Source organism: Gouania willdenowi, chromosome 22 (assembly GCF_900634775.1).
Source record: "Gouania willdenowi chromosome 22, fGouWil2.1, whole genome shotgun sequence".
NCBI lineage: Eukaryota > Metazoa > Chordata > Actinopteri > Blenniiformes > Gobiesocidae > Gouania > Gouania willdenowi.
This window is the reverse complement of record NC_041065.1, coordinates 26,045,254-26,055,944: the sequence shown is the minus strand read 5'-3', so window position 1 is coordinate 26,055,944 and position 10,691 is coordinate 26,045,254. Positions and strand designations below refer to the sequence as shown.

Sequence of the window (10,691 nt, the reverse complement as noted above, 5' to 3'; positions counted from 1 at the left end):
GCACAAACGGTTTCAAATGTGGGACGATAAACCGAGTTCACGATACGATACAACGTGGTTTCCATACAATTCCCTTATTTGTCAAATTAAAGTTATTAAAATAAAGTGTCTATTTGTACCGTTGCCGTATGGACAACCCCCGGTGCTATTGGTACATTTACCAAAGTACACGTACATATAGTGTCTTAGGGTTAGGTTTACGGTTAGGTTTAGTCTTAGTCACGTGACCTAAACTGGCCAATGAGGGGCGCTGCGTATGGATAGAATATGATAGCCACTGCTTTATTAAAATGTAAATACATAATTTAACTGCAAACATTTGTTTTTATGTCTAAAGCCAAAAACAGAACACTGCGTGACAAAGTGCGTTCAAAAATTATTTGTGAGTGCGTCTGAGAATGATGATCACAGGGAGAAATTTGATTTTAAGCACCAAGTAGCTCGTACTACTTCAAGATGAATGTGCTTGTCTGTTGTCGGTGTAAAGTTATTGAATGTTCAAGAAAATGATTTGAAGGCTTGTAATAATATTTGTCAATTTAAAAAAACTAGTGCAGTGTAGGAAGTCCGTGCATGCTATATACATATGTAGGTGTTTGTGTACATGTACTGTATATATATATATATATATATGTCCTTGTGCAACCGGACACATATGTGTGTGTATATTGATATATGTAAAAATCTGTACATAAATTTTTCCCCTTTTAAAACACTCTTAACTTAATTGTAAATTTTGTTCCACGTGCGGGGTCGCCTGAAATGTCTAGTAATGGATTTAAAAAAATACTGATTAAAAATGTATTCTTTTAAATTTATAACAACACAATTTAAACTAAAATGCACTATAAAAATATCCTAATCCTGGCTGTTCTGCATTTGTAAAACAGTAAAACAAACACGATGAAAAAACAAAATTTAAGAAACAAACTACCGCCATCCGTTATCATTTATTTATTAACACAAGTATAATGATTTGGGTGTACACACTGTTTCTGTAGATCATTAATGATATACTTTGATAAAGTTGCTTTTGTCATTTTTTTTGGGAAAAGACTGACATAAGCAAAATGGAAAGTTCCACTGCTGTTTGTGAGTTGTTGTTGTTTTTTTTTAGTAGAAACTAGAGTGACATCAATTCCATGCAAGTGCAAGGGGGGGACTGATGCAACTGGGTTTAGAAGTCATTGTGTCAGAGTGCAGCCACAAAGCTTGAATTTGTCTTTGCAAGCTGTTGACTTTGGTTAGAATCTGCAAAATTATTTGTTTAAAGTAAAAAAATTTTATTTAGTTTTCTCTTCTTTTATTCTTTAGCCACATGTTGACAATAAACTGCATCAATGGAATATACAATGTTTAGCCCTATTTTCCTATTAAATCTTTACTAACAATTTGATGATTATTAAGCTTATTACCCCCCCCCCCCCCAAAAAAATGAAGCAAATACCTGTATATTCTCTATAATCTTTATTTTTTTCCCCCAACTTTATTTTACATTTTTATATTCAAAGAAACTATACCAAGATGCGCACACACACACACATATGTGTATATATATATATATATATGTATATATATAAATGAAAACTTACAAGGAGCACACAACAACAGAAAAACAAAACAACAACAACATTGCATTCATCACAAAATAATCTTTCGAAAATCTAAAAATCTTTTTCAAAACAAGTCCAACATGAGAGACATTATGTATATATTTATTTATTTATTTATTTATTTTTGACCAGCTGTCCGCAACCCACTCAGTGCAGGTCCGCGACCCACTTTCGGATCCCCGACCCACCAGTTGAGAATCGCCGATATAGACTATACTTCTTGCAATTGTCGCATGCTGTCCCAAGCATTCTTTGAAGCACCTTTAATTGATTTTACCAAAACAAAAACAAAAAAAACCCACTATTTTGGGCAAAAATATGATTTATTTGGGAGACAAAAAACAGAACTGATGTCACAGACAAAGCCTGTCACCACCAGTGTCACCCACACTTTACAAGTGACTGACTTTAGATAGCCACAAGAGGGAGATGTTATACTTCATACAGGACAACACTGCACTTGTTGACTCATCTGGATTTAAAAGATTCTCCTTTTAATGTCTATAATAAAGAATCACATGTTGTCAAACGTAGTGAGACACACTCATTTATCAAAAACAATCTTTAATAGAAAAAGGTCTTTTGCGTGATTTGTTGTGTGTAGGGGAAACAGCGATATAAAGAGGAAGTTTGACAGTGCAATGAGTGTGTGTCGGTGCTGAATGACAGACACAGCAGGAAGTGTCTGTGAATGCAGCTCCACGCCTTTCCGGTGTAGCAGCTCTGCGGCCAGCACCGCTCAAAGCAGAAAGACCCGGGCTGGGGCTACTTATCGATTTTGAAAGGGAAATACGAGGTAAATTTCACATTTTAAACACATGGTGAACATGTGAAGATGAGTGCCAGATATTTTGCAGCAGTTGTTCGTGGTTTGTCTCTATATTTCAGTAGTTTGTACCGTTCGTAAGTGCTGTTAGCTGGTTAGCTTGATGCTAAGCTGCTAGGCAAAAAGCTAGCTGACATTAGGCGGCTAACAGGATCTGCCTTTCAACAACCGCTCGTGGTAGCGTTGTACGTTTTCCCATGTTTTGAAATCTGGTATTTATTACAGTGTGTCTGTGTTTCTTGACGCCTCTCTGGCTCGGTGAAGACTCCCGGCCGGAGGCTTTGATGGAGTAGCCGCAAAGCAAAGGGCTTGAAACGGCGGAGAGAACAAGGGCGCAGCCGGTGAGGAGGACACAAGCAGCAGCAGCAGCCAGGATCCAGGAGGAGGAATCTGCTTTTGTGGAGAGAAGCTATGTGCACACTCACTTCACCACTATAGCCTCAACCTGTCACCTACATTACCACTGTTTGGATTGGCAATGAACGCACCGCTGCTGTCAAGCTCATAGACTGACTATGTCCTGTTGTCTAGGCCTTGAACACAGTGCAGGTCTCTAAACATAGCACTCATCAGGACCAGTTTTAATGAAAAACTCCCCAAAGTACTATTAATTTGTATGATTGTGACCTGAAAGGCTCCCTACTGAGTCATGTGTTCACTACAGTAGTGATAAGCACCTTTTCATCTTCAGTGTCACAAACTATTTCTTTTCTCTCTCGTGTGGAACTATTTATGCACAGGAGTTCAAAATGGGGAAAATGCTTTCAAAGATTTTTGGCAACAAGGAGATGAGAATATTGATGCTCGGCCTTGATGCTGCTGGAAAAACCACAATCCTTTACAAACTGAAACTCGGACAGTCTGTAACCACAATCCCCACGGTCGGCTTCAACGTGGAAACTGTTACCTACAAAAACGTCAAGTTCAACGTCTGGGATGTGGGAGGCCAGGATAAGATCCGTCCACTGTGGCGACACTACTACACAGGCACCCAGGGGCTAATATTTGTGGTGGATTGTGCAGACAGGGATCGTATCGACGAAGCGAGGCAGGAGCTTCACCGCATCATCAACGACCGCGAGATGAGAGATGCCATCATCTTGATATTCGCGAACAAGCAAGACCTGCCGGACGCCATGAAGCCGCACGAAATTCAGGAGAAGCTGGGTTTGACTCGCATTAGAGATAGAAATTGGTATGTTCAGCCCTCATGTGCGACCACAGGCGATGGACTGTATGAGGGCTTGACATGGCTAACCTCAAATTACAAATCTTAATGATTGAGTGCTGACTGTTTTAGGTCAAAACTATATTAAAGTTGCAAATAACAAATCGTCTCACAATAAGTAAGGTTAAAAAAAAAAACCCAGTTGATTGTCTTCCCCTTTTATTTTTCATACTACGTTAACGGCACACCATAACTAATTTATCTTTAACTGGGTGTGCCGGCTCAATCTTTGCTTGTTTCTTATTGTTGCAGGCCTATATCTTCTTTTTACTTTCTCTGGGGCTTGCTTGATAAGTATTGAATTACCCATTTCATGGATAAAGTTGAAACCCTCAGAGTCTCTTTGGCAATTATTATTTTATATCATTTTTCTTATGAAGCTGAAGATCTATTTTGCATTCTTGAATTTAAAAGTTATTACTAAATTCTTGAGCCATTAACTTGGTTTTGTATTTGTTCCCCAAAGATGGGCTTTTTATGTCATGTAGCCTACATGAAGGACTTTTTCATTTGGTTTGACGCAGACAGTACTGTGATGGGTATTTAAAAAAAAAAAAAAGGGGGGGGGGGGGTTGCCAACTTTTTCAAAAAAGAAAAATCAACTAATCTTACATTTAACATTCATTAGTAAAAGCGTGAAGACGGAAAAAAAAACAAAAAAACACCTCGCGTCAGATACTTTTGTTTTTTGCACCCTTATAAAAAATCGATATATGAATCGTATTGATAATAGATTGACCCCCTTTTTGTGTGTCACTTGACACATGCTTGTATATTCAACAAATGGGCCTTTACTAGTAGAGTTTTTCACACGCTTGTCAGGATGGTTTTTTAACCATCGGTTCATAAAGTAGTCAGTTGATGGAATCTTTCCAAAGGAATGTCATTCAGCTCTGAGCTTTCAATCTGATTCCACAGTTGATTTAGTCTCAGTATTTGGACATTACATGATGGCCTATCTGTAGCATGAGTACGAGAGTACACCGAACCCCTCGCCGATGAGCTAATCTGTCATGCAGTTGGAGGGAGTTGCTCACTGTGGTACAGCTCTTACTGCGCTTCTGACTCTGAAACCATGTACAGAGCAATGTCATTGTAATGTCTTATTAAAAAATACAAAACAAATTTAAAGCACTTGTTTCTTTATTTTCATAGGTTACTTGTAGATCCTCGGCCTGGGCAATATATCGAGATTCAAGATCTATCGAGTTTTCTATTTTGGCGATATAGAAAATTACAGGTTCAAATGTCATTTTTTTTTTTTTTTTTTTTAGCCCATTTTGTAATAAAATACTAGTTCTTAGAGTTGCTGCTTTCGCAACTTCTCAAACAGCATGAAAAGCACAGTTAAATGGATTTCTGAGTGCGTTCTAACTAGGGCTGAACGATTTTGGAAAATAATCTAATTGCGATTTTGATTCTTAAACATTGCGATTTAATGTGATTATTTTATTACAATGGCCTCTTGTCATGTAATTTTCAATGAACACAAGCAATAAATCAATCTGTTTCATAATAAACAATTTCAGATTTATTTCAACTTTAAATAAATATACATTTTACAGCACAGATTACAACAATAAAGCAAACCAATCTGTGGCTTTACCTCTTTAACGTGTCTAACGAACGTCACGTTTCGTTTAACATCTGGACTGCACTTCTTAAACACTCTGAACTTAACAGGACAGTCGATAAATTAATAAAATTAACATATATATATATATATATAAAGCTTACTATTATCCAGTCAGGAAAATTACACATACTAAAGTGCAGGAAAAATAAGAACTAATATCTGCTTTAACCAATTGGAGTTTTTTTAACTAAATCAAACTCAAAGTGTTACTTAAAAAAAAAAAAATTGCAGCCTTTGCGCTTAGAAAATTGCGTTTTATGATATCGCAAATGCAATTAATTGTTCAGCCTTAGTTCTCACCCAGACCTTCCCCTGAACTAGTCACACTACAGAACTAAATCACACGTGCTGTCCCTGCTTAGAGGACACAAAGCCCAAACTGGCAAATATTATGCAGCTGTTTGTTAACAAATGTCTGTGTGGTGTTATTTTAATCCCAGAATTATCTTTCTGGTAAGACTTGATGGAGTTAAAAATATCAAGATTTGTTATCCATTTTGAGGAAAATAATAATGATATTTGAGGTTTGGGTCCATATCGCCCAGCCTTAGTAGATCCTAACACAAGTATGATGGTTTTTCTTTAGGTGAAAGTGTTTTGGTAGATCATTAATGATTTACTTGGACAAAGTTGCTTGTGTCAGATTTTTTTTGGGGGAAAAACTGACACGAGCTAAAGGGAAAAAACACAAAATGGGAAGTTTCACTGCTCTTTCTGAGTTTTTTTTTTTTTTTAATTTTTTTGAGTGACATAATTTCCATGCTGGTGGGGTGGGGTGGAAAGTGGACTGATGCAACTGGGTTAAAAAGTCATCATGTTAGTGTAGCCACGCAACGGATGATTTTTATCATCTTGGTTTGGTTTTTGCAAGCAGCAATGTGTGTACTTCCATGCACTGTGAGTGAACTCAGGTGAACTTTACTCACAGGAGGCTGGCTTTAAAGTAAAGCCTATAACACATTGTGTACATTATTAATGAAACGTAGATTATTTGAGTTTGATGCTAATCTTACATTAATGCCTTTATATGTAATGCATTAGAATTGGGTAAATTATTTCTACCACTCCAAAAGTAACTGCTAATAATTTAGATTAATGTAGACCCGATGTAAACTTTCCATCTAAAAAGTTTTTTTTAAATCATCACAAATGATTAATTGAATGAAAACTTTTAAATTACTGCTAAATTCCTGTTAAACCCTTAGACGGAGAGAGAATGAATGCTATTCAAAAGCGACACAAGGATGCCCTAAATCACTTGTGTCAAACTCATGGCCTGAGTTTTCTTTTTCTTCAAATTTTTAAAATAAAACGTTCCTTAAATAAAAATTGATCACAAAGGAAATTTAAAGTGAAGATCCTGTTGGGACTGATTTAACATTTATTGCTTGGATATTGTCGGTTTCTTACATATTTAGTATTTTATGTATACATAGAAGTGGGAACTAGGGCACAATAATGTTGGAATTAATCGTTTTTGAGCATAAAATTTGTGGCTTTGTATTTGGCCCCTGAACTAAAATGAATTTGACATCCCTGATGGTTTCATTTTTATTCAACTTCCCAAATTGTGTTTTTTTTTGTTTGACACAATCATAGTAAAGTCTTAAAGCTTCTTTTTTTGCTTTTAAAACATCATGCACTTGGTTTATTGATGACCAGTCGATGCACCCGTTACTTTTGGCTTCATTATTTATACTTTAGTTGATGAGTTTTCATCACAGTTGGGTTTATTGTGTGAAAATATTAGTGTTTAGCAGCAGCACGTAGCTGTGAGGGCCTCAGGATGTTTGCTTGTGCACCACTGAGGTTTCCGTCAGTCAGGTCAGGTGACAGACTAAAGCTGCTTACATACAATGATGATATAAAAGGTCATGTATGGACTGAGGAAGCGTATTTATGGGAGACTTGTTTCTGTTTAGTTACATGGTGCTCAACCACCGAAAACGGTTTTCGGAAGTGTGTGTTTGTCTGTCTGTGTACACGATAACTTGAGAAGTTATGAATGGATTTTTGGTGAAGTTTTCAAGAAATGTTGATAAATAGGATAAGGAACATCTGATTACATTTTGGTGGTGATCTGGGAACCAAAAGAAAAAATATAGAAATATATATCCCATTCATTTTACCATCCGCATTTTGGAATTCTGACATCTGTTAATTCTACCATTGTCTCCATGGAGACGGGCTGATTTCATTTTAATTTGGTAGATTGATGTTGGAGTGTGACTATCAAAATGTCGAGTTTCGAACACATGCGAAATTGGCCGGTTTCGAAAGTCTGCGCTAAACGAGCGCGGGTTTATTACTTACGAAAACGGTTTTTGGAAGTATGTTTTTAGTTATTGGTTTATTTAAAAGGGACAGTGTACGTTAATATATACATAGAGAAAATTTACCACATTTAGCCAGATGGCTATTTTTCATCTGTAGTTCCTGGACAGAATGTTCAAATTTTACCCCAAAATAATACAAATTACAGGGAAATATACAGTGGAAAATGTCACTTCATAATAACATATCACACTTATTTACATATTAAGAAAACAGTATTTCATAATAGTACATAAAAGTAAAAAAATAAATAAAAAATCACTGGGTTTTATGGGTACTTGTGCTTTTTTTTGAGTATATTTCTAAATCAGTAATTTTACTTGTCCTTTTGTTTTAAAATGATCAACGGAAATTGTGAAACTACAAAAAAATGAAATGACCAGACAACAATCAAATGCATCACATCATAGTCGACCAATCAGATTAAACGTAATGCACCGTGCCAAAAAAAAAAGCATTGAATGGAGATTATTTTACCTCTTATGTTGTTACGCACATGGTATACATTTGGCCTGGCGCTGTTTTAGAGTCCATAAATGTAGCCTGAGAATTTTTTCAATTTTGAATTAAATTGGTTATTTATTCTATTTTTTTAAACATTTGTACGTTTTGACAAATCTATTTTATGTGGAAAAATTAAGTTTCAATTGTGCAAGATACTTTTTACTTGTACTTGAGTATTTTATGTATGACTTCTACTTGAGATATATCAGTTCTCTTTATATCTCTGGTTAGATTTCACTGAGTTGTCCATTTGTTCCACGAAAAGAGGAAGAAGAGCAAAAATCCAGATTTCTTCCTACTTTCTGAGTGAAGCTCTGCAGTGTTTAAGCAGAAATGATGCATTGGTGACCTGCCCTTTATAAGTCAACATTACATCAAAGCTGCTTGGGAGTAGCCATCATGAGTGGTGTTTTAGTTTCACCACACCCTTGCCGTCAAAACCATTCTAAATTGTCTGTGGTTTAAATGGGTGTGGGTTTTTTTTTTTCCGTTCACTTCCTTATAACAACAGGTAGACTGATGCATACCTCATTTCTTAGTGGAGTCCTTGACTAGAGTAATTACTAGTTGAATGTTGCCCCATCATGATCATCACTTTAGGATTTGGGACACAGGCTGACAAAGATATTCTAGTGCACACAGTCATTAAAGCAGTTCGTTGCCAAATCGTAGGAGGGGAACATACTCTCACACTGCTGTTGTGTTCACACTATTCATCCCTCAAGGACAGTAAAAAATGCCTCCCTGGTTACGAAACTCCTCAGTCTGCGTCCTCTGGTTAATTCCTGTGTTGCTTGTGCAGCGTCTTCGTGTGTTGTTAATCATAAACTCACACGCCTCAGTTTAAAATGGCTCAGGAAGTGGCTGAAAGCTGTATGAGGTTTCCTGCTCAGGCACGTGTGAATAAGTGCCATGGCAAATATTGTTCTCAATTTCCATGAGTTCAGTTCGACTGTATGTGACCCTATGTGGGTTGTTTCATAACAATAAAGGGTAACGCTGCAGTGCTCGAGCCTGTAAAGTCCAAGGTGCACTGTATGGGCTTTAGTCCAAATAACATTCCAGTCGTATCTGCAACTGAGGGTCACTGCTGTACTGCAATGACATGTATGTGTAAAAAAAAAAAAAAAATCTGCAAAAGATTTGAGCTCTTTAAACCAGTGGTTCCCAACCAGGGGTACGTGTACCCCTAGGGGTACTTGGAAACATTGATGAATCTATTTCCAACATGCTGAGTCATTTTTAAGCCTATTTCAGACACTACATTAGGGGTGGGAACCTCTGGGTATCTCACGATACGCAATACAAAGCTTACAATAACAATTATCTCACGATATGACGATACTGCGATTATCGATATATTGGTCAGAAATCAATCTACGATAATCTGACATAACAAGAAAAAAAAAGATTAAATGAAAAAATACAATTTTTATTTCATATCTCTGAAAGACAATTGAAAAAGCGTCCTATGAACAGTGACACTATTTTAGTGCAACATTTTTGTAAATAAGTGTCAACATATCAATGTAAATGAATAAGTATCTCCAATAGTGATTTCTGGAAACAAAATAGGGTCTTTCTTACCAGTGACACCATTATAGTGCAATATTCCAGTAAACAATATATTCCTTCAACAAACAGTGACAAAATTTCTGTGAAGATCTACCTGCACATTTTAGTAAAAAAGCAGAAAGAAATTTGAAAAAAATAAATAAATTAATACTTAGCGGGAGCATATCGATAAAATATTGTCACATTCCTCCTGTACATGCTCATCCAACATCTTTTCCACCTGTTGTCAATAAATGGCATTAATGAAATAAACAACATTGTGGCCTTAATATCCTACTAATTGTTACTAACATGTTATGCACATTACTAAAAATTGAGGTAAATATATTCTCTGATATACGTAAAAGGCAAAAAAATTGGCCTCAGCATCTTGTTACGTTATTGACCAGTTACATTTTTTTTAACAACAATCGTTGCTACATATCAGGCACTAATAAGCCCAAGTTAGAAGAAATACTTAATAAGTGACAGCTCCTAAAGCAGCCATTAAAGTCACTCCAAAATCATTGTTGCAAAGCATTTTCACTCTTTAAAAGAGAGAATATTTCTAGATAACAGTTGGCCTGTTTATGACAGTGAAATAGTTTGAGTAACTCGATGTGACGTGGTTTTGAAAAAGTCAACAGACCTCAAGCTAATCAATGATCTGTGGGATCAGAGAGTCCAGGTCAGTTTATCTTGTTTATACAAAAGCAGAACATATGCACCACTAATGTATTGGTTTTAAATGATTTGTTTCTTGCACATACAGATGGCATAATATAATCGTGTCAAACTCAAGGCCCGGGGGCTAAATCTGGCCCTTCAGAGAATCCAATTCCGCCCGCTGGAGAAACTGAAAATGACAGAGAAAACATGAATCATTGTGTAAATTACTGAATAATTCAGTTCAGAACTTTTTTTTCTTCAAAATTCTGCAATTTTTATTAAATTATTCCACAAAATCTCCCCAAATTAAATAAAGGTTAGTTAAAA

General features: G+C 36.2%; 1 protein-coding gene across 2 annotated transcripts; it reads left to right on the top strand.

Annotated features, from left to right (window-relative positions):
• Window positions 1-2,256: 2,256 nt before the first annotated feature.
• arf6b (ADP-ribosylation factor 6b) lies at window positions 2,257-4,792 on the top strand. Of its 2 annotated transcripts, none has more exons than XM_028438523.1 (2): window positions 2,257-2,409; window positions 2,665-4,792. In XM_028438523.1, the coding sequence occupies exon 2, from the start codon at window positions 3,189-3,191 to the stop codon at window positions 3,714-3,716; it is 528 nt and encodes a 175-aa protein (XP_028294324.1). In that variant the 5' UTR covers window positions 2,257-2,409; window positions 2,665-3,188; the 3' UTR covers window positions 3,717-4,792. The 2 variants fall into 2 exon arrangements, with proteins under 2 accessions (XP_028294324.1, XP_028294325.1); XM_028438524.1 differs by having other exon boundaries at window positions 2,261-2,409; window positions 2,704-4,792.
• The last annotated feature ends 5,899 nt before the right edge of the window (window positions 4,793-10,691 follow it).